The sequence below is a fragment of the Vigna unguiculata genome, chromosome 4 (assembly GCF_004118075.2).
Source record: "Vigna unguiculata cultivar IT97K-499-35 chromosome 4, ASM411807v1, whole genome shotgun sequence".
Taxonomy (NCBI): Eukaryota; Viridiplantae; Streptophyta; class Magnoliopsida; order Fabales; family Fabaceae; genus Vigna; species Vigna unguiculata.
In genome coordinates, this window is record NC_040282.1 from 3,804,423 (window position 1) to 3,824,540 (window position 20,118).

The 20,118-nt window shown below is 34.4% G+C and overlaps 1 protein-coding gene and 1 long non-coding RNA gene across 6 annotated transcripts in view; both read left to right on the forward strand.

The window, feature by feature from the left end:
- Nucleotides 1-19,464, forward strand: part of LOC114181797 (TMV resistance protein N-like) — a 54,027-nt gene extending 34,563 nt beyond the window's left edge. Inside the window, exons 2-6 of one of the 4 annotated variants that reach the window (XM_028068356.1) lie at nt 16,356-17,463; nt 17,569-17,859; nt 17,959-18,064; nt 18,401-18,750; nt 18,831-19,464. In XM_028068356.1, the coding sequence (XP_027924157.1) occupies nt 16,356-17,463; nt 17,569-17,859; nt 17,959-18,064; nt 18,401-18,750; nt 18,831-19,445 (2,470 nt within the window). In that variant the 3' untranslated portion in view covers nt 19,446-19,464. Of the gene's footprint in view, nt 1-15,393; nt 15,995-16,355; nt 17,464-17,568; nt 17,860-17,958; nt 18,751-18,830 lie in introns of those variants that run through there. The other 3 variants (XM_028068357.1, XM_028068354.1, XM_028068353.1) reach the window with 3 other exon arrangements.
- Nucleotides 6,039-9,716, forward strand: LOC114181800. 2 transcript variants are annotated; one of them, XR_003603928.1, is made up of 4 exons: nt 6,039-6,273; nt 6,363-7,196; nt 7,276-7,976; nt 8,081-9,716. It is a non-coding gene; the product is annotated as an uncharacterized LOC114181800 (long non-coding RNA). The 2 variants fall into 2 exon arrangements; XR_003603927.1 differs by having other exon boundaries at nt 7,276-9,716.
- Nucleotides 19,465-20,118: the final 654 nt, after the last annotated feature.

Below are 20,118 nucleotides of genomic sequence, written 5' to 3' on the forward strand. Positions count from 1 at the left end.
CCGATGACACGGACAGGCCTATTCTTGTTGTTGGGCAATTCTGGATCATTGCGCTCGTCCAGCTCATTGGGCCCGTCCGAGTCGTCGGGCCCCTTCGGAATGTCGTGCATGTTCGTGTCGTTGGGCCTGTCTGGATCATCGGGCGCGTCTGGGTCGTTGGGCCTGTCGGATCGTTGGCATGTCTGGGTCGTCAGGCTGGTTCGGATCGTTGGGCTCGTCCCGGTCGTTGGGCCCATTTGGGTCAAAGGGCCCGTTTGTGTCGTCGGACTCGTCCGTGTCGTCTAGTCTATCTGGGTCGTAGGGCCCGTCTATCTCGTAGGGTCTGTTTGGGTCGATGGACCCGATCGAGTCGTCGGGCTTGTCCAAGTCGTCGGGCCTATTCAGATCGTTGGGCCCCTTCGGGTCGTTAGGCCCACCCGGTTCGTCGAGCCCGCCTAGGTCGTAGGGCCCGTTAAGGTTGTCGGGCTCTTCCGGGTATTCGGACCCGTCCGGGTCGTCGGGCCCGTCTGGGTCATCAAGCGTGTCCAGGTTATCAGGTCCATATGGGTTTTCGGGCCCGTCCGGGTCGTAGGTCTCGTTCGGGTCTTCGGGCCCGTTTGGGTCGTAGGGTCCCTCCGGGTCGCCGGTGTCGTCTGGGTCGTCTCGCTCGTCTGGGTTGTCGAGCCCATCTGGGGCGTCGGACTCGTCCATGTCGTCAGGCTCGTTCGCATCGTTGGGCTCGTCCCGGTCGTTGGGCATGTTTGGGTCGTCGGGCCCGTTCGCATCGTTGGGCTTGTCCCGGTCGTTGGGCCCATCTGGGTCGTAGGGTCCGTTCATGTCGTCGGGCCTGTCTGTGTCGTCTAGTCTATTTGGGTCGTCAGGCCCGTCTATGTCGTAGGGTCGTCCAGGTCATTGGGTCCGTTCTGATCGTCACGCTTGTCCGGATCGTCGGGCCTATTCGGATCGTTGGGCCCGTTTGGGTCGTTAGACCCGCCCGGTTCGTCGGGCGTGTCTAGGTCGTAAGGCTCGTTCAGGTCGTCCGGGCCCGTTCGGGTATTTGGACCTGTCCGGGTCGTCGGGCGTGTCTGGGTCATTGGGCCCGTCTGGGTCATCAGGCGTGTCCAGGTTGTAAGGTCCATACGGGTTTTCTGGCCCGTCCGGGTCGTCGGGCCCATTTGGGTCATAGGGTCCGTCAAGGTCGTCGGGCCTGTTTGGGTCGTCGGGCCCGTCTGGGTCGTCGAGCCCGTCCAGGTCGTCGAGCCCGTCCAGGTCGTCGGACCCATCCATGTCGTCGGGCATATCCGTGTTGTCTGGTTTATCCTGGTTATCAGGTCGATTTGGGTCGTTCGGGTTTTCCCGCCCGTCCGTGTCGTCGAGCCTGTTCGGGTCGTTGGGCCTGTTTTGGATCATCGGGCCCATTCGAGTCATCGTTCTTGTCGAGGTCTTCGGGCAGGTTCGAGTCGTTCGATCTATTCGGATCGTTGTGCTTATCCGGTTCGTTGGGCTTGTCCCACAGATAGTAATATATTTTAAAAAATAATATATTTTTCATGTGGAAGATGAAAGCCCATGGGTTGGCCCTGACCCACAGGACTTTTGTAGGATTTTTGGCCCTATGGGCTTCTTTGTTGGGGGCTTTTTTTCATATTGGGATTTTTTGGCCCTAGCCCACATAGGTCAGGGCCAAGCCCAAGCCCTGTGGGCTGGGCCAAATTGACACCTCTAGCTACCACATATGAACAAACATCTTGTTTGTGATCAACCATTGTGACATTGTGAGAATATGTAAGATAACATGCATATACATAACCCATTGGTCTGAATCTGAATCATTTGGATGAAATAAGCTCATATTCGTAGTACCCTTAAAGTAACGAAGTATATGTTTTACTCCAAACCATTTTCTTCTTCTAGTTGAAGAATTATATCTTGTTTAACAAATTTACAGCAAATGCATTATTAGATCGAGTATAATTAGCAAGATACATTAGTGTTTCTATGATACTAAGGTATGGTGCTTCTGGACCAAGAAGATCTTCATCATTTTCTTGAGGTCGAAGAAGAGTCTTTATCAACATCTAACGACCTCACAACTATTAAAGTGCATAATGGACATGACTTGTCCATTTAGAACATTTTAAGCACCTTAATTAAATAATCCTTTTGATGTATAAAAACACATTTATTTAAATACTCAATTTCTAATTTCAAATAAGACTTTTCCCTTTAAAGATCATTTATCTCAAATTATTTCATTGAGTAATCAATTGTCTTTGTGAGCTCATTAGAAGTTCCAACGATGTTTATGTCATCTACATAAACAATAATTATGGCAAATTCATTTTTGGATCTTTTCATATAAATACAAGAACAAATAGGATAATTTCTATATCTTCTTTTAATAAATACTCAATAAGACGGTTATGTCACACACGTCCTGATTGCTTTAATCAATAAAAGAGCATGTTCAATTTTATTGAATAACCCTCTTTAGAATCTGTCTTGTTGGACAAATAAAATCCTTTAAGGATTTTCATATAAATAAGATTCTCAAAATAACCATACGAATAGGTTGTAACATCATCCATTAGATGTAAATGCAAACCTTGTTGTGAAACTAGGATAATCGAATATTGCAATGTTGTTGCATCCAATACTAGTGAATATGTTTTTTCACAATTTCATCATTCTTAATTTGTTTTTTGTGCAAAAATCTATATGTACCCAACGGGTTTCCCAACTTTAGGTGTGCGAACTATACGTCCAAAAACCTTTCGTTTAGCAAGCAATATAATTATGCTTTTTTGCATATTTTCATTTTGGCCAATCTTTTCTTTGCCGACAATCTTCAATTATTTATTGATCCTCATTGTCATTCATAGCATTCATCGCTATACTATAAGTAAAAGTTTTGTCAATGTTAACTTCATTTTGGTTCCATATATATATGATTCATGACATAATTTATTGAGATCTCATCATTTTGAACAATTTCAGGTACCTGAGGTTCTTCTAGAACCGAATCATTAATTATATGAAATGAATCTTTTGGGATTTTCACCTTTTCGAGTAGGTCATCTTGCATTTTAGCTCCCTCTCTCATTTAAGAGTTTTTATCTTTGGAACCAATCGGCCTACCACGCTTCAAGCGTGTCTTTGGAATTAACAAACCATAAGAGAATGTTGATAATTTCTCCAATATACTTTTTTTTTCAACTCAATCGTAGAGATATAAAGATATTTCATATCTTTTTCATCGTTTGTCTCAATATAATATCTATTTAGACAAATATCCTTGAAACTTAATAAGTTTCTATTCAACTTGGTAGAAGTATTAAAGCTCTTCTAGAGCCTTCAAATATATTTGTAGTACTATAAATAATACTAACATTGATGTCTAGCACTATCAAACAATAGAAAAATGTATTACTCTTGAGAATTGTATAAGTTGTTGCATTGTCAATAAGACACAACCTTTGGTACTAGTGTCAACATTCATTCTTCATATAAACGTAAATATCAATATGATTTTTTTAACACTCCCATAACTAATGAGGTGATCGGTGATCAATGGGTCCATTTGATTTAGCAAAGAAAATAATAGTATCAAGATGAGTAACATCCATATGGCCATAATTAGAATCACCATCTTCATAAGCAAAATATGTTTCTATGATCTTCACATTATTTGTAAGATGCTTTAGTGTACAATAAGTACAACTTAAATGGTCTTTACCATTGTAAAGATAATATATACTTTCATCTTTTCTTTTGTCAATATTTTCAAATTTTCCTTTTCCTTTTTCACATTATTGTGCCACTTCTGATGACAAAATGTATCTTTGAAATTTTCTTTATAACCATGTCCATAATCAATATCACGATCATGAAAATATAAATCAAATGTTGCTGCATTCACTTCTGGGAATGGAGCAGAACCAATTTGGACAGGTTTCATGATTTTTTTATCAAAAGCTCATTGCTTTGTTCAGTCATACAAAGGCATGAAATAAATTCATAATATTTATTGTTGCATTCACTTCTGGGAATGGAGCAAATTAGGCAGATCTTATGATTTTTCATCAAAAGCTTTATTGCTTTGTCCAACAAGCCATACATAGGCATGAAATAAATTCATAATATTTGTGAAATCTCTTTTCACGCTATTTTTGTTGCATGTGCAAATTAGTTGTTTAGATGCTTTATTTCTTTATTTAATGGTATCTCAATATCCATTGCATCTAAATGTATTTCAATATTTAAAATCCAATATAAGGAATTCTTCCTTGTAATATCAAGGGTCACAAATCCAAATTTTGCAACATTTTGCGTGTTTAGAACTAACACATAAAATAATAATATTAATAATAATAATCATCAAAATAATAATAATAATAATAATAATAATCACCATCATAATAAAAATAAAAATAATAAGAAGGAGATGAAAATTGATAAAGTCAAACAATTCTTATCACAAGAGGAAGAATGTAAGGTAAACTTATAAATTGAGAAAAGATTAGAAAGAGTCTGGATTGAGACACGCATAGCACTGTAGTTAGAGAGACAAAACTTCCACTGGTCCTCAGTTGGTTGAAGCATCATGCTGATAACGTGTTATGAAATAGAGTCAATAACAGAGAGAATAATAGATAATAGAAAGAGAAGAAAGAATAGAGAATAAAAAATGAGAGAATAGGGAACGACTCATTTGTGTATTATTATTGTTGAGTCCTATGTATAGATACAACATGTAATCCATCTAATCCATAAAGGAAACAAATCAAATTAGTTAATACAAATATTTACATAAAAAAAATAATAAATATTAATCATATGAGTAGATGTGTCAAATCAATAAACAATCATTAATTCATAATATTAACATATATATATATATATATATATATATATATAAAATTATAATTAAATATTAATATTGTTAGAGTATTAAAAAGGGAAGAAAAATTAAGATTGATAATAAAAAGTAAAAAATAGTAAATAATAAATGTGACAAAGAAACAATTATTCTAAATAAATCACTTATATATATATATATATATATATATATATATATATATATAAAGAAATAGTGCAAAAAAATATTTTAAAAGCATTATGAATAAATGTGGATTATATAAATTCAACTTAATCAAACAAATAAATTTTAATCGAACCGTTTGGAGAGATAGAATTAACAAAATAAAAATGGCGTATAGTGTATATTATCTTTATAAGATGGAGATAAGTTTAACATTATTGTGTTGACTACTGTTGCATTGACCAAAACTGGAGCATACTAGAAAGAGACCAACAGAGATATTTTCCAAAAGTTTCACGCGTTTAATGTACAACAGGAGGACCCATTCTGATTACTGTTTCATACTTTACTCTGCATTACCTTACATTTCATTTTTCGAATCTCATGTTTATTCAAAGTTTGATTCCATTTGGTCCCAACAAGCTCAATTTTCACTCCAGACTTTGCCATAGTTGTGCTCTCTCAGAACTATGCTTCTTCCTCCTTCTGCTTGGATGAACTCGCAACCATCCTTCACTGCCACACCCAAGGATTGTTAGTTATACCGCTCTTTTATAAGGTCAACCCTTCTGATGTTAGACACCATAGAGGTAGTTATGGAGAGGCATTGACTAAGCATAAAAAAAGGTTCAAAGATAAGAAGGAGAAGTTCCAGAGATGCACAATTGCTCTCATCTCATCAAGTTAAAAGAGCTTATGAGGTCAAGACATTGAATGCAAAGGATGCTCCTAAGTTGCTTACATGGAAAGCGTTCAAAACGGAACAAGTTGATCCAAGTTATGTAAAGGTCTTGAATCGTGTAGTAGCATATACTTCTGGCCTTCCATTGGCTTTGGAAGTAATTGGTTCCAACCTATTTGCAAAAAGTGTGGAACAATGGAAATCTGCTGTTAATAAATATAAAAGAATTCCTAACAATCAAATCCTCGAGATACTTAAAGTAAGCTTTGATGCTTTGGAGGAAGAGGAGAAGGGTGTTTTTCTTGACATTGCTTGTTGCTTCAAAGGATATAAATTAACAGAGGTCGAGATTATGCTTCGTGCTCTTTATGATGACTGCATGAAACATCATATTGGGGTGTTAATTGAAAAATCTCTCATAAAGGTCAGTCAGAGAGGAACAGTTGAATTGCACGACTTGATTAAGGACATGGGTAGAGAAATTGACCAGAAAGAATCACCTAAAGAAGCAGGAAGGCGCAGGAGATTATGGTTACCAAAAGATATAATTCATGTTCTAAAACACAACACGGTAAGTGAGACAGATTCATGAATGAATGGTTTGGTTTCTCATCTTGATTAACCTTTTTTTGTCTCATATAGTCATGTTATATTTAACAGGGAACTAGTGAAATTTGAAATGGTGTGTCTTCATTTCTCCACAACTGACAAAAGAGAAAGGGTGGAATGGAATGGAAGCTAACCGTCTTGAATTTGGACAACTGCAAACCTTTAACTCGGATACCTAACGTATCTGAACTCCGAAACTTGGAGAAACTTTCATTTAAAGAGTGTGAGAGTTTAATTGAAGTGCACTACTCAGTTGGTTTTCTGAAGGATGCGAGAAGCTTGCCAGATTTCCACCTCTCAAGCTGCCCTCTCTTGAAATTCTTGAACTTTCTTTTTGTTTCAGTCTTAAGAATTTTCCAGAAATGTTAGGAAAGATGGGACGCATAAGGAAACTTAGTTTGCTTAAACTTCCTATAAAAGAATTGCCAGTTTCATTTCAAAATCTTACTGGACTCCATGAGTTACACGTGGACTGTGATTTTGTTCAGTTAAATAGCAGTGTCTTGACGCCTGAACTGTCTGAGCTTATCGTTTACAATTGCAAGGAGTGGAAATGTGTAAAATCTAGAGAGGGTAAAGAAAAAATGGGCTCAAAGGTGTCTTCAAATGTAGAATAGTTTTGGGCTTATTCTTACAACCTGAATGATGATTTTTTTTTCAGAAGGTTTCACGCAGTTGGCTCAAGTGAGACAATTATGGCTAGAGAAAAGTAGTTTCACATTCCTTCTTGAATGCCTGGGAGAATTTCACAACATGTATTCTCTTGACGTGAGTGATTGCAAACTTCTTAGGGAAATCAGAGGGGTTCCACCAAATTTAAAGCATTTCAGGGCAATTAACTGTGTATCGTTGGGTTCCTCGGGTTCAAGCATGCTGTCAAATCAGGTTTTGTCTTGTTTTCAATAAATTTGATTTGATAATATATAGTTCATTTAATGAATTCTTGATGAATTGTGATTAACAGCAACTTCACGAGGCTGGAGGGACAGTGTATATCTTTCCAGGAGGAAGTATTCCAGAGTGGTTGGATAAACAAAGCAAGGGACCTTCAATGTTTGTTTGATACCTCCGTCATTAAAGCAACGGGAATTCATGTAGTAAAAGACGAAAGCAGGAGCGTGGAGGACATTCGATATGATGATCCTTGTACCAACAATAAAGAAGACAGTCATCTCAACACTTTCCAATCACAAAACTACTCCTTAACGAGCATAGGTTTAATGATAGGTTCTTTCATATTGTTTTCTTGCTTCTTCCTTTTTGTTGTATTTACAAGCCTGGGGAGTTAGTATCACCCATCAATTTTCCTTTGCATTGTCGTCAAAGAATCGGATTTGTTTCTCCAAACATCTTATTCATCAAGGAACTTTTGGATGTTGGATCTGATGATGTTGTCCACATGATAGGGATCCATGGAATGGGTGGGTTAGGAAAAACAACACTTTCTCTAGCAGTGTATAATTTGATCGCTGATGATTTTGATAGTTCATGTTTTCTTCAAGATGTAAGAGAAAAATCAAATAAACATGGGTTAAAACAACTCCAGAACAGCCTTCTTTAACAAATACTCGGAGAGAAGGACATCAACTTAGTAAGTGTGCAAAGAGGAATCTCAGTGATACAACAAAGGCTTCGTAGAAAGAAAGTTCTCATGATTCTAGATGGGTAACGCATATGTGAAAAATATATATTTTTGTCTTGTTCTTAATGAACTTGATTTGATAATATATTGTTGATTTACTGAATTGTTGATGAATTGTGACTAGCAGCAACTTCACGAGACTGGAGAGACCGATTTTATCTTTCCAGGAGGAAGTATCCCAAGCTGGTTTGATAAACAAAGTCGGGGACCTTCAATTTCTTTCTGGTTTCGTAATAAATTTCCCGCCAAAGTTCTTTGTCTTCTTATTGCACCTGTAATGTGCTCTTCCATGTTTGTTGGACCCATGGTGTTCATATGGAAAAGTTACAAAATGTCTTTCTAATCCTATGAAAACAAAAGTGGAGATGTTGGAATCGGATTACACACATCTCTTTGATCTGCGGAGGTTTCTTTCCCATGGTGCTCTGATGGAAGTGGGTTTAGAAAATGAATGGAAGCATCTGGAGGTTACCTTGAGGGTGTGTTTGAGACCTCAGTGATTAAAGCCATGGGAGTCCATGTAGTGAAAGATAAAAACATCAACATGGATGATATTCTATATGATGATCCTTACACCAACATAAAAGTAGAGAATCAAGAATGATAGAAAGTTCATCTAAACAAAAAGAAGAAACATGGTTTGTAGAGAACACATTAATGGCAATCTTGGATTTTTCTTCACAAGTGCTGGTGTATTATCTCTCCACTCTTAAGGCCCTCAACAATAATGCTTTCTGATGCCAATTGTTAGTAACTTATTTTAGTAACATATTACAAAGCTTAGCAAGAGTGGAAGACTTTTACTTTTTAACATGCAGTGTACCATGTTTAGGAGAGTTTTGTTTCTCCTTTCAGCAGTACCATTATGTTATGGCATGTATAAGGGTGTTACCTCATGTATTAATATCCCTTTATCTGCACAGAGACTTTGAAAATCTATACTGATGTGTATTCTCCTTCTCCATCAGTTCTCAACACTTGAACATTGTGTCCACTTTGTTTCTTAGCAAGCCGTTTAAACCTTTTAAGCACATCCAAAGAGTCACACTTTCTTTTTAGCATATAAGTCCTCATTTTCCTAGTCACATCATCAATGAATGTGATGAAATATCTATTTCCAGCAGCGGTATCAACCTATATTAGCCCATAAATTTTGTGACACATGTTACACTATAATCCTTTCGCCTTTCCAAGCCTCAACGTACCCAACCGGAATTTGTTCTCTTTAAATCTAAATCATAAAGTATTTCCCTATACAGATGAAAGAAAGGGATAACCAGAACCTCACACTTCAATCCTCCATCTCTTTCAAAATAACAATTGAATAAGTAAATACCAATTAGGCTCTTATAAATACACTTAAACTCCATAAGAACCTGTTAAACAGACGAATTTGGACTTTTTTACTGAATTTCAGGTACTGCAGAAAACAAAGGAAATAACATAAAGAAGAATAGGTAATCCGGCACAGAATAACAGAAGCACACAACACTCCTTTATGCTCTAGCTAACTCTCCCCTGATTGAAAAAATTAAGGCCTTCGATGATATATTTCTAAAAAGCCCTATCCCACTTAGAAGGTAGATTCCTATCAATACCACATAACTTCCGAGTTACTTATCCTCATTGTTCTAGTTGTACCACTCTTTGCTGGATCACATATAAGATCCTTTATGTTAAACTTTCAAAACTAGGTTCAATTAACCAAATCTGCTATTCATGTTGATAGAACAAAATATTAAGAAATATCACATGCTTTTTCATTTCAGATAAGGAAATAGTTACAAGTCAAAGGTTTCCTACCTCCTTTTATTTGGCTCTGTCTGACATGTAAAATTTCTTGTTTTCTAAATTAGTTCCATTGCATAACAATTCAATCACTCTATTCATATCATCTACAAACTTACAGTTATCTATAGTTTTAAAGAAAAAATTTGGATTTAAGTGTTTCAATAGAGTGATTGAATGATTGAATGCTATGCTTCACAATTAGCTGGACAAACAATGACATGCTTTTGGACTTCTTCTACACTAATATGAATTCAATAGCTAAAGCATAATATAAACAACTGGCACCTCTTCTACTTTCCATATCAGGAATGGAATGTTTGCAGTCACAGATTCTAAATCTGCAATAAGCAAGGCCTTTTCTAAGCAACAACCACAAAATAAAACCAGGGGTTTCAATCTATATTAGCCCATAAATATCTGAATGGATGACTTTCAACTTTTCAGTTGCCTTTTAGGGTAAAAATTTACAAAATTTTCCCTTTGTCTGTTTGCACTGAATACACTCCTTACACAATTCATCTGGAAGCAGTACAATAGGCAATCAAAACACCATAATTCGTTGGTTGAGCTGATGTAAATCTCTGAAGTTCAAATTTCTAGATCTAAGATGCAAAAGCCATTCATTTCTATTCACTGCACTGGCAAAACACTGATATTTCAAAATGCTCATTCTCACCCGAAATGTCCTGTTTTGAGACAAGTTAGCATGTATAACTAACCTTCTGTTCGTATCAAAGACACTCAAAGAGTTACCTTTCATTGTCATCATTAACCCTTTCTGCAATAGTTGACCCAAGCTTAAGAGATTTGTGTTCAAACCTGCTACACACAACACATCTTCGATAATGACATCTCTGCCATCATAATCTTTTAAACCATATGTTCATTGCCCATAGCAATCAAGTTGTTATCATCTGCAAAGTGAATCCTTCCATGAGCTGCCTCATTTATACGAACAAACTAGTCTTTTCTACTAGTCATATGTGTTGAACATCCTGAGTCCAAATAACAAGATGATTCATCCACAACATCAGTGCCAGTTTGAGCCATCAACATTATCGCTTCTAAATCAGAATTATCATCGTGTGCTAGATTTGCTTCGTTTTTTCGGTTTATTCTTTGCTAGTATAAATGAGGCAGCTCATGGCAGAGATAACATTTCGAAGATGTGTTGTATGTACCAGGTTTGAACACAAATCTCTTAAGCTTGGGTCAACTATTGCAGAAAGGGTTAATGATGACTATGAAAGGTAAGTCTTTGAGTGTCTTTGAAAAAAAAATTCTTTACTCCCTATCCATCCTAGAAATGTCGAGAAAAATGACCTGCTGATATGAGATGTTATCTCAACAAGATCCCATAGCATGAACACGCGTTCTTGAATTTTTTCAAAATAATCTGATGTGGTTTCACTATCTTCCATAGTCAGAAATTCAAACTGTTGTAGTAGAATTTGGAGTCTTACCTTCTTGATTTTATTACCATCATCATAGGTCTTGACCAAAATTCCCCATTCTTCTTTGGCGATGGCTGCTTTTGAGATTTTGTTGAAGATCTTGGGACTCACACGTTGATAAATGAGGAACTATTCCTTGCTATCAAGCTTTTGCTGAACCTTGTAATTTTTCTTTTCTTCATCGGTGATCTTCGACCCCAGTTCTGACAGCTCATCGGCCACCACTTCTGCAGCATCTTGAAAGCCAAAGATGGCTACCATCTTAATCTTCCAATCATCAAACATCTTGTCGTAAAAAACTAGCAACACCCCATGTATCATTCCACCCATTCCAACCATTTCTTTTTTATCAAACTTGCAGGTTCTTCTATCTTCTTGTTTCGCTCAAGAAACCACACCACAATATGAAGAATCATTCTTGGCTCCGGCACGTCATTTGGAACGCGCTTCCCGTTCCCGAAGCGGACACCGACGCGGAGGCGGAGCAGAATGCGGTGTCCGGAGCTTGCTCATGGATGAGACGCGGCCATCAATTTGGACATTGCATCAGATACGCCTCCATTTATTTGGATATCGCATCAGATACGTAAAAATTTCGCGAATTCCAAATTTCAGAGAAATTTCACGAGTGGAACATTTTCACATCTATTCACGTTTAAGATATTCATTATATATTATATATACGTATCAAAAAGATTGATATTTTTGAGAGAATAAAGGAAACTAAAAATATTTTAAATTAAAAAGGGAATTGAAGGATAAAAAAGATAATCTTTCTTATCTTCTATCAAAATAAAATAAAGTTAGCAACAAAAATAAAATCTATAAAATATATAAGATTTGATATTTTAAATGTTTATTTTATTTTTTTTATTATGAAATATAATTATTAGATTATATATATTTTTTATAAAATTCACTTAGTATATTTGTTTAAATATATATATATATATATATATATATATATATATATATATATATATATATATATATATATATATATATATCCGTGTTCATGTCTTATATTATTTTAATTTTGTTGTATCTTTATATTTGTTTTCGTGTCGTGTCCGTATCTATATTCGTGTCTAAACATACCATATAGGAACAAAAAATCAGAGAAAAATATATAAACAACTCTTGTCATTAAACCTATACTTGAATATATATATATATATATATATATATATATATATATATATATATATATATATATATATATATATATATGCTGCCTCGTATGCTTCACGGATTGGAAACAAAGGCCCAAATTCTAGAAAGAAAAAGAAAACTTTTTTTTTGTATACCTCATAAGTTTTAACTGGTTTTCATGAGTTTTAAAATGATTATTTTATCATTTATAAAGGTTTTATAAATGATAAAATAATCATTTTAAAACTCATGAAAACCAGTTAAAACTTATGAGGTATACAAAAAAAAAGTTTTCTTTTTCTTTCTAGAATTTGGGCCTTTGTTTCCAATCCGTGAAGCATACGAGGCAGCATGTTCTCTCGGCCTATTGCAATTTTAATTGATCTATTGTATACCGATGCTACCCTACAAGATGATGTCATTTTCATTTCTTAACCAATCTTTTCCCATTTTGTATAATATTTAAATAATAACTTATAAAACATCATATATCTAAATTATAAAAATATTTATAATTTATTGAATAAATATCTAGTAATAGCCATGTAAGGTCTATTTCAATATGATGGTTATTACATGTATATACAAAATTAATTTAAATAACTTCAATCTTTGTAATTCATACAAAAATTAATTAAAACTGCTTTGAAATTTAATTATTTAAGTATTTTCGATAGATGTATTTTCAATTTAGCTGTCGTAAAATTAATTAAATTAAAATATGAAATAAATATATGTTTTAGGATGTTACTACCTTCCTTGTAACAGACTTTTCGATATGAAATTTGGCTCCGAAATAATTTTTTCTTTAATTTTTTGAAAATAAATATTAATAGTATCTTTATTATATTTTAATTAATTTCTTTGTCCTAATCCAACTCAATTACTCAATTAGACTAATATATTTGTTTTGGTTCAACCTCAAATTTGTAGAAACACTCCATCTGAATTATCTGATAAACATTTTTTTTGCGTGAATGATAACATTTAAAATTCTATTTATATTAAGTTTATGATGATTATTTATGCTTTCGAGCATGTTTAGAGGGAGGGTTTTTCAACAACTTTGGTTAGAGAGTTATTATTCTGTAGTCTATCATAGTTTTTTAGATCAAAGAATGATTTGTTGGAGTCTTAAAGGGATATGACATTCGTGCTTGCCTTTTTGTAAGCATATGCACTTCAAAGTTTTTCATGTTTTTTGTGAAAAAAATCATTGTACTGATAAATTATCTAATTTACCTTTAATTCATAGATAACAATATAAGTTGTTTAATATTTTATCTTCATCTATTTTTTAGACTTTTTTTTTATAATAGATATAGTTTGTCCTTGCTTCCTGAAATATAATTTTTATTATGATTTTAATGTAGTTCCTTATGCTTATGTATTTTTTGTTTTTTTTAGTAAATTTTTATGTGATGACAAATGATTAATGAACATTAAAGTATAGATAAGATGTCAAAGTCATAATGATAGCCTGTCTTACTGGAATAATAACACTCGTTATGATAATTCTTTCATTCATGTTAATATTGTAAAAATTAAATTTTAAATTGCACATCTAAGAAATAGGAGACAACTCTAATATATATGAATATACTCCTTATAATTCTTCTAATAAATTTATTCAAGAGTAACAATTTGCAAAAGACGTAACATTAAAAAATAGGAGTGTTTGGTACTAGAAAGAGAAATTATACTTATTTTTAAAGAGGGTTTATTACATTATTAAAAAATTGCACTAATTATTTGTCATCATATAATAAATATTATTAAAAAAGGGAAAAATGAAAAATATCATAATTAAACCAAATTTATGTACAAATAAGTTAAATTTGTCTAAATATATAAAATAAGTTTGTTAATAGCAATCTTATATGACACAATATCATACCATTTATAATAAATTTTATTTTTTAATCATAAAGAAGTCAACTTATTCATATAATAATTTCTTGTTCCCTAAAATTGGAGAACATTTGAGAAACGCGTCTAAAAACAACCTCACGAGAATGCTAATAAATAAATAATTTTATACCACTGAAAATTTAGAGAAATTATTAATATATATATATATATATATATATATATATATATATATATATATATATATATATATATATATATATATATATATATGTTTAACGGTGTAAACAACCTAAATAGAACAAAAAACATCCGATCCGACACAAGTCCATCTGACATAGCAGTTTCAAGGTATTGTCCGTTTTGGAGTGTGGAGCTCTGTCACGATTTTATCCTTAAAAGACATATCAGAAGATAGAGAAAGAAAAAAGTATTTAAATTACGTTTGACCTCAATTCGTAAACGATATATGACTATTGGGTATACTAAAACATTATATATGATAGGTATTTCTCCGCGATCTAGTTGTTATATCAAAAGATATTAGAATCTATAAAATATTATTCATATTCTTCGCAGAAGAATTGTTTGTTAACTTTACATATCTTCTAAGAGTGTGTACCACAATTTACAATGAAATACTTAGTTGAAACATGTAATAATTTTTCATCCTCTAAATTGTTCAAATAGTATAAGTTATAACAGTTAATCGAATGAGCTTCAACCAGACAAACTCAACGAAAATAATTAAATAATCCATAAACAATTACTACAAATCTACAAAAAATGACTTGCAGCCCAAACCAAAAATATATAAAGTTTGACATTCAAAAACAAAATATGTTGAATGAGTCCTCTTTATCCTTACAAAGAGAACAAATTCACTCTCTACCTTATATCTATTACGCATATATAAGTTTTCATAAAGCAAACATGTTTTTTTAGATTTTGAATAATTTTGTCAAACATTTGGGGGAAAAAAAGAAGCAAAGTTTTAGAATTTGTTTAAAATTAACAATTAAGTTAAGCATACCACTGATGTAGAAATAAATTTTAATATTGCAGGAAATATAGTTGTGACAAATATCACTACACATATCCAATTAAGAAGTGACCCAAAAGTAAAGCAAATTAGAAAGAGAGCAAAAAAATATTTTCCAAAAGTTTCACGCGCTTGATGTACGACAGATCCCACGCTGATTATGGTTTGGTATTTCATTACATTACACTTTACTCTTCTAATTTCTTGTTTATACAAAGTTTGATTCCACTTACAGTTCGAATACGCTTACCATTATCACTCTAAACTTTGTTCCAATGGCGACTCCAAGATTCGGATATGATGTGTTCCTCAGCTTCAAAGGGGAAGACACGCGTTATGGTTTTACCGGCAATCTCTACAAAGCTCTCTGTAACAGAGGAATTCACACTTTCATCGATGATGAGGAGCTTCAGAGCGGGGAGAAAATCACACCAGCACTTCAAAAATCAATTGAAGAATCTAGGATTGCCATAGTTGTGCTCTCTCAAAACTATGCTTCTTCCTCCTTCTGCTTGGATGAACTCGCAACCATCCTTCACTGCCACACCCAAGGATTGTTGGTTTTACCGGTCTTCTATAAGGTTCAACCTTCTGATGTCAGACACCAGAAAGGTAGTTATGGAGAAGAATTAACTAAGCATCAGAGAAGGTTCAAAGATAAGGAAAAGTTGCAGAAATGGAAGATGGCTCTGCGTCAAGTAGCTGATTTGTCTGGCTATCATTTCGAAGACTGGTACACCACCTTACCAATCTTTTTACTTCACAATTTTTCTTGGATTTTGTTTTACTTCTCTCATGATTTAACTTTAAAATTCTTGTTAACCTTTACCGTACAAATTATTTTCTGTTCTATCCTGTCAGATTCAATTTAATGACAAACCTTTTAGTGGAAAAAGTTAGTTGAATGGTAAGAAGTAGAGATATTTATTTTTTTCAGATTTACATATGTACCGTGTGTATTAATTAGAGAGAAACATTTTGCAACTTCACAAAAAACTTCTTCTCTGTTTTTTATTTTTCTGGTTTTAAAACAAATTACAATTTTCTGATTTCATAAAAAATTTAACTTCACTAAACCTTTTTGTTTGAGATAGTGATGGATACGAATACAAGTTTATTGAGAGTGTTGTGGACCGGGTCTGCCACAAGATTAATCCTGCTCGTTTACATGTTGCGGATTACCCTGTTGGACTAGGGCCACAAGTGCTAGAAGTAAGAAAGCTTCTAAACGTTGAATGTGGTGATGGATTCCACATGATAGGGATCCATGGAATGGGTGGCGTAGGAAAAACAACCCTCGCTTTAGCACTTTATAATTTGATTGCTGACTGTTTTGATGGTTCTTGTTTTCTTCAAAACGTGACAGAAAAATCAAACAAACATGGGCTGGAACACCTCCAAAACATCCTTCTTTCAAAAATACTTGGTGATAAGGACATCAACATAGCAAGTGAACATGAAGGAATTTCAATGATACAACAAAGGTTGCAGCGAAAAAAGGTTCTCTTGATTCTTGATAATGTTGACAAGTGCGAGCAGCTACAGACACTGGCTGGAAGCCCTGATTGGTTTGGTCCCGGCAGCAGGGTCATCATCACAACTCGAGATACACATCTGCTTGCATCTCATCAGGTCAAAACAACATATGAGGTCAAGACATTGAATAAAGATGATGCTCTTCAGTTACTTAAATGGAAAGCTTTCAAAACGAAACATGTTGATCCTCGTTACGTGGAGGTCTTAAATGATGTGGAAATTTATGCTTCTGGCCTTCCATTGGCTTTGGAAGTAATTGGTTCCAACCTGTTTGCAAAAACTGTGGAACAGTGGAAATCTGCTATCAATCAATATAAAAGAATTCCTAACAGTCAAATCCTTGATAAACTTAAAGTAAGCTTTGATGCTTTGGAGGAAGAGGAGAAGGGTGTTTTTCTTGACATAGCTTGTTGCTTCAAGGGATATATATTAAGAGATGTAGAAGATATTCTTGGAGCTATTTATGATGACTGCATGAAACATCATATTAGTGTGTTGGTTGATAAATCTCTCATAAAGATTGGTCAGTGGAGTACAGTTGAAATACACGACCTGATTGAGGAGATGGGTAGACAAATTGACCAACAAGAATCACCTGAAGGATCAGGGAAGCGCAGGAGATTATGGTTACCTAAAGATATAACTGAAGTTTTAAAGGACAACACTGTAAGGAAGACTCATAAATGATTAGTTTTGTTTCTCAAATTGATATATTTTTCTTTTTAATTATATCTCTATCGTAGTTATTTGAGTTCCTCTTTGCATTAACAGGGAACTAGCAGGATTGAGATACTATGTTTTCATATCTCCATATCTGAGAAAGAAGAAACACTAGATTGGAATAGAAATGCCTTTGGAAAAATGGAAAAGCTTAAAATACTTATCATTAGAAATGGTAAATTTTGCAAAGGTCCCAATTCTTTTCCAGAAAGTTTGAGAGTACTGGAATGGCATGGATACCCTTCAAATTGTTTACCATCTAACTTTGATCCGAGTAAACTTGTGACATGCAAGTTACCTAACAGTCATTTTACATCATTTGGATTCCTTGGCTCCTCAAAGGTAGGTTTAAAGAATATATTCCTTATCTTGAAAATTTGTAAATACACTTTTAATTTATTCATATTGTTCTTATTCCTTTTCCCATTATTTTCTTTGCAGAAGTTAGAGAATCTAACGGAATTGAATTTTGACAATTGCCAACTTTTAACACGAATGCCTGACGTATCAGATCTCCCAAATTTGGAGAAACTCTCCTTTGATCTATGTAAGAGTTTAATTGCAGTTGACGACTCAATTGGTTTTCTGAACAAACTTAAAATATTGAAAGCTCGAGGTTGCACGAAGCTGAGGAGATTTCCACCTCTCAACTTGCCCTCTCTTGAAAAACTTAAACTTTCATATTGTTCAAGTCTTGAGAATTTTCCAGAAATATTAGGAAATATGGGAAATATTGAGAAACTTAAATTGTCTCAACTTCCCATGATAAAAGAGTTGCCAGTTTCATTTCAAAATCTTACTGGACTCCATCGGTTATTCGTGGCATGTGATTTTATTCGGTTAAATAGCCTTGCCTTGACGCCTTCATTGACTGATTTTGAAGCTTATGGATGCAAGGAGTGGAAATGGGTAAATCCAAAAGATGGTGAAGAAGTGGGCTCGACGGTATCTTCAAATATACTTGAGTTCTCGTTAACGGCTTGCAACCTGAATGATGACTTTTTTTCAGCAGGTTTCACGCAGTTGGGCACAGTGAAAAATTTAAACCTATCGAGAAGTAATATCACATTCCTTCCTGGGTGCATCAAAGAATTTCACTGCCTGAATTATCTCAATGTGAATAGATGCAAGCGTCTACAGGAAATTAGAGGGCTTCCACCAAACCTGAAACGTTTGAGGGCGATAAAGTGTACATCATTGACTTCCTCGGCTTCAAGCATGTTGTTAAATCAGGTTTTTGCCTTGTTTTTAATGAATTTGATTTGACAATATATAGTTCATTTATTGAATTGTTGATGAATTGTGACTAGCAGCAACTTCACGAGGCTGGAGAGACTGATTTTATCTTTCCAGGAGGAAGTATTCCAAGGTGGTTGGATAAAGAAAGCAGGGGACCTTCAATTTCTTTCTGGTTTCGTAATGAATTCCCTCCCAAAGTTCTTTGTCTTCTTATTGCACCTGAACCGGTTGATATCACTGTGGAATTTAATACACCCGTGGTGTTAATCAACGGCAAAGTTCAAGAATATCGTTGGAATAGTATGGAGAGAGAAGTGAGGATGCTGGAATCTGATCATATACACCTCTTTGATCTACATGTGTTACCGTTCCGTTATAAACTGATGGAAATGTATTCAGAAAATGAGTGGAAGCATGTGGAGATTACATACCAAGGTTTGATTCATACCTCACTCATCAAAGGAATGGGAATCCATGTAGTGAAAGAGGAAAGAAGAGGCATGAAGGACATTAGATATGATGATCCTTACACCACCATAAAAATGTGTATAACTTCTCTTCCTTTCCTTTTTTGCTTTTACTTAGCTCTCATTTTATTTAGCTCTCATGGCCTACTCAACCCAACTATGACAACTCTATTTGGGTTTATGTTGTATAAAATATATTTGAAATCAATTGACATTGGTTGATCCATTTGGATTTCGTAAATCTTCATGACTTTATGATTCTGTGTTTTCAATCTTTTTGAGGTTTTGGCCCTTTTTTAGTGAAGAATTGACATCATGCGTTTATTAATGTGATTGCAGTAGTGAGTTTAGTTTTGTTTTGAAAAAGCTTATGCGCTGATGTGGTGTGGAATAAGATAATAATACTTTGTGAGAAAATTTTACCATAATTGAATTTAACATTTTTATTAAATGTTTTTACATAGTTCATTTATAAATTTTATATAATCAATAACATAGAAAATGGTTAAATTAAATATAGTAGAAAAAGTAAAAACTAATCATAAAGCTTAAGACGACTGTATAGGAAAATTGTTTACGATAAAATTTTACAAACTATAATTTGTCTTGAGTAAACCACTACAATAACTTAATTCTTCCTTTCATAGTTAAGAATTTTGCTTTAGTAAGAGCTTACACATTTTGAGCACACGCATCAACTTGATGTTGCTTTCTACCTTGACTCAGATTGAAGGAAGAGATTTAAAACCTATAACCATGACTTTACAACTTTTGAATCATTGCACCACACATCTTTATGGAGTCATGGAATATGTGTTTGTTGAATTGGATCAATTCATCTTTTCCACATAACTTGTAATTCTAGGCTGAAAAAAGATACATGTGTATCCCTCAT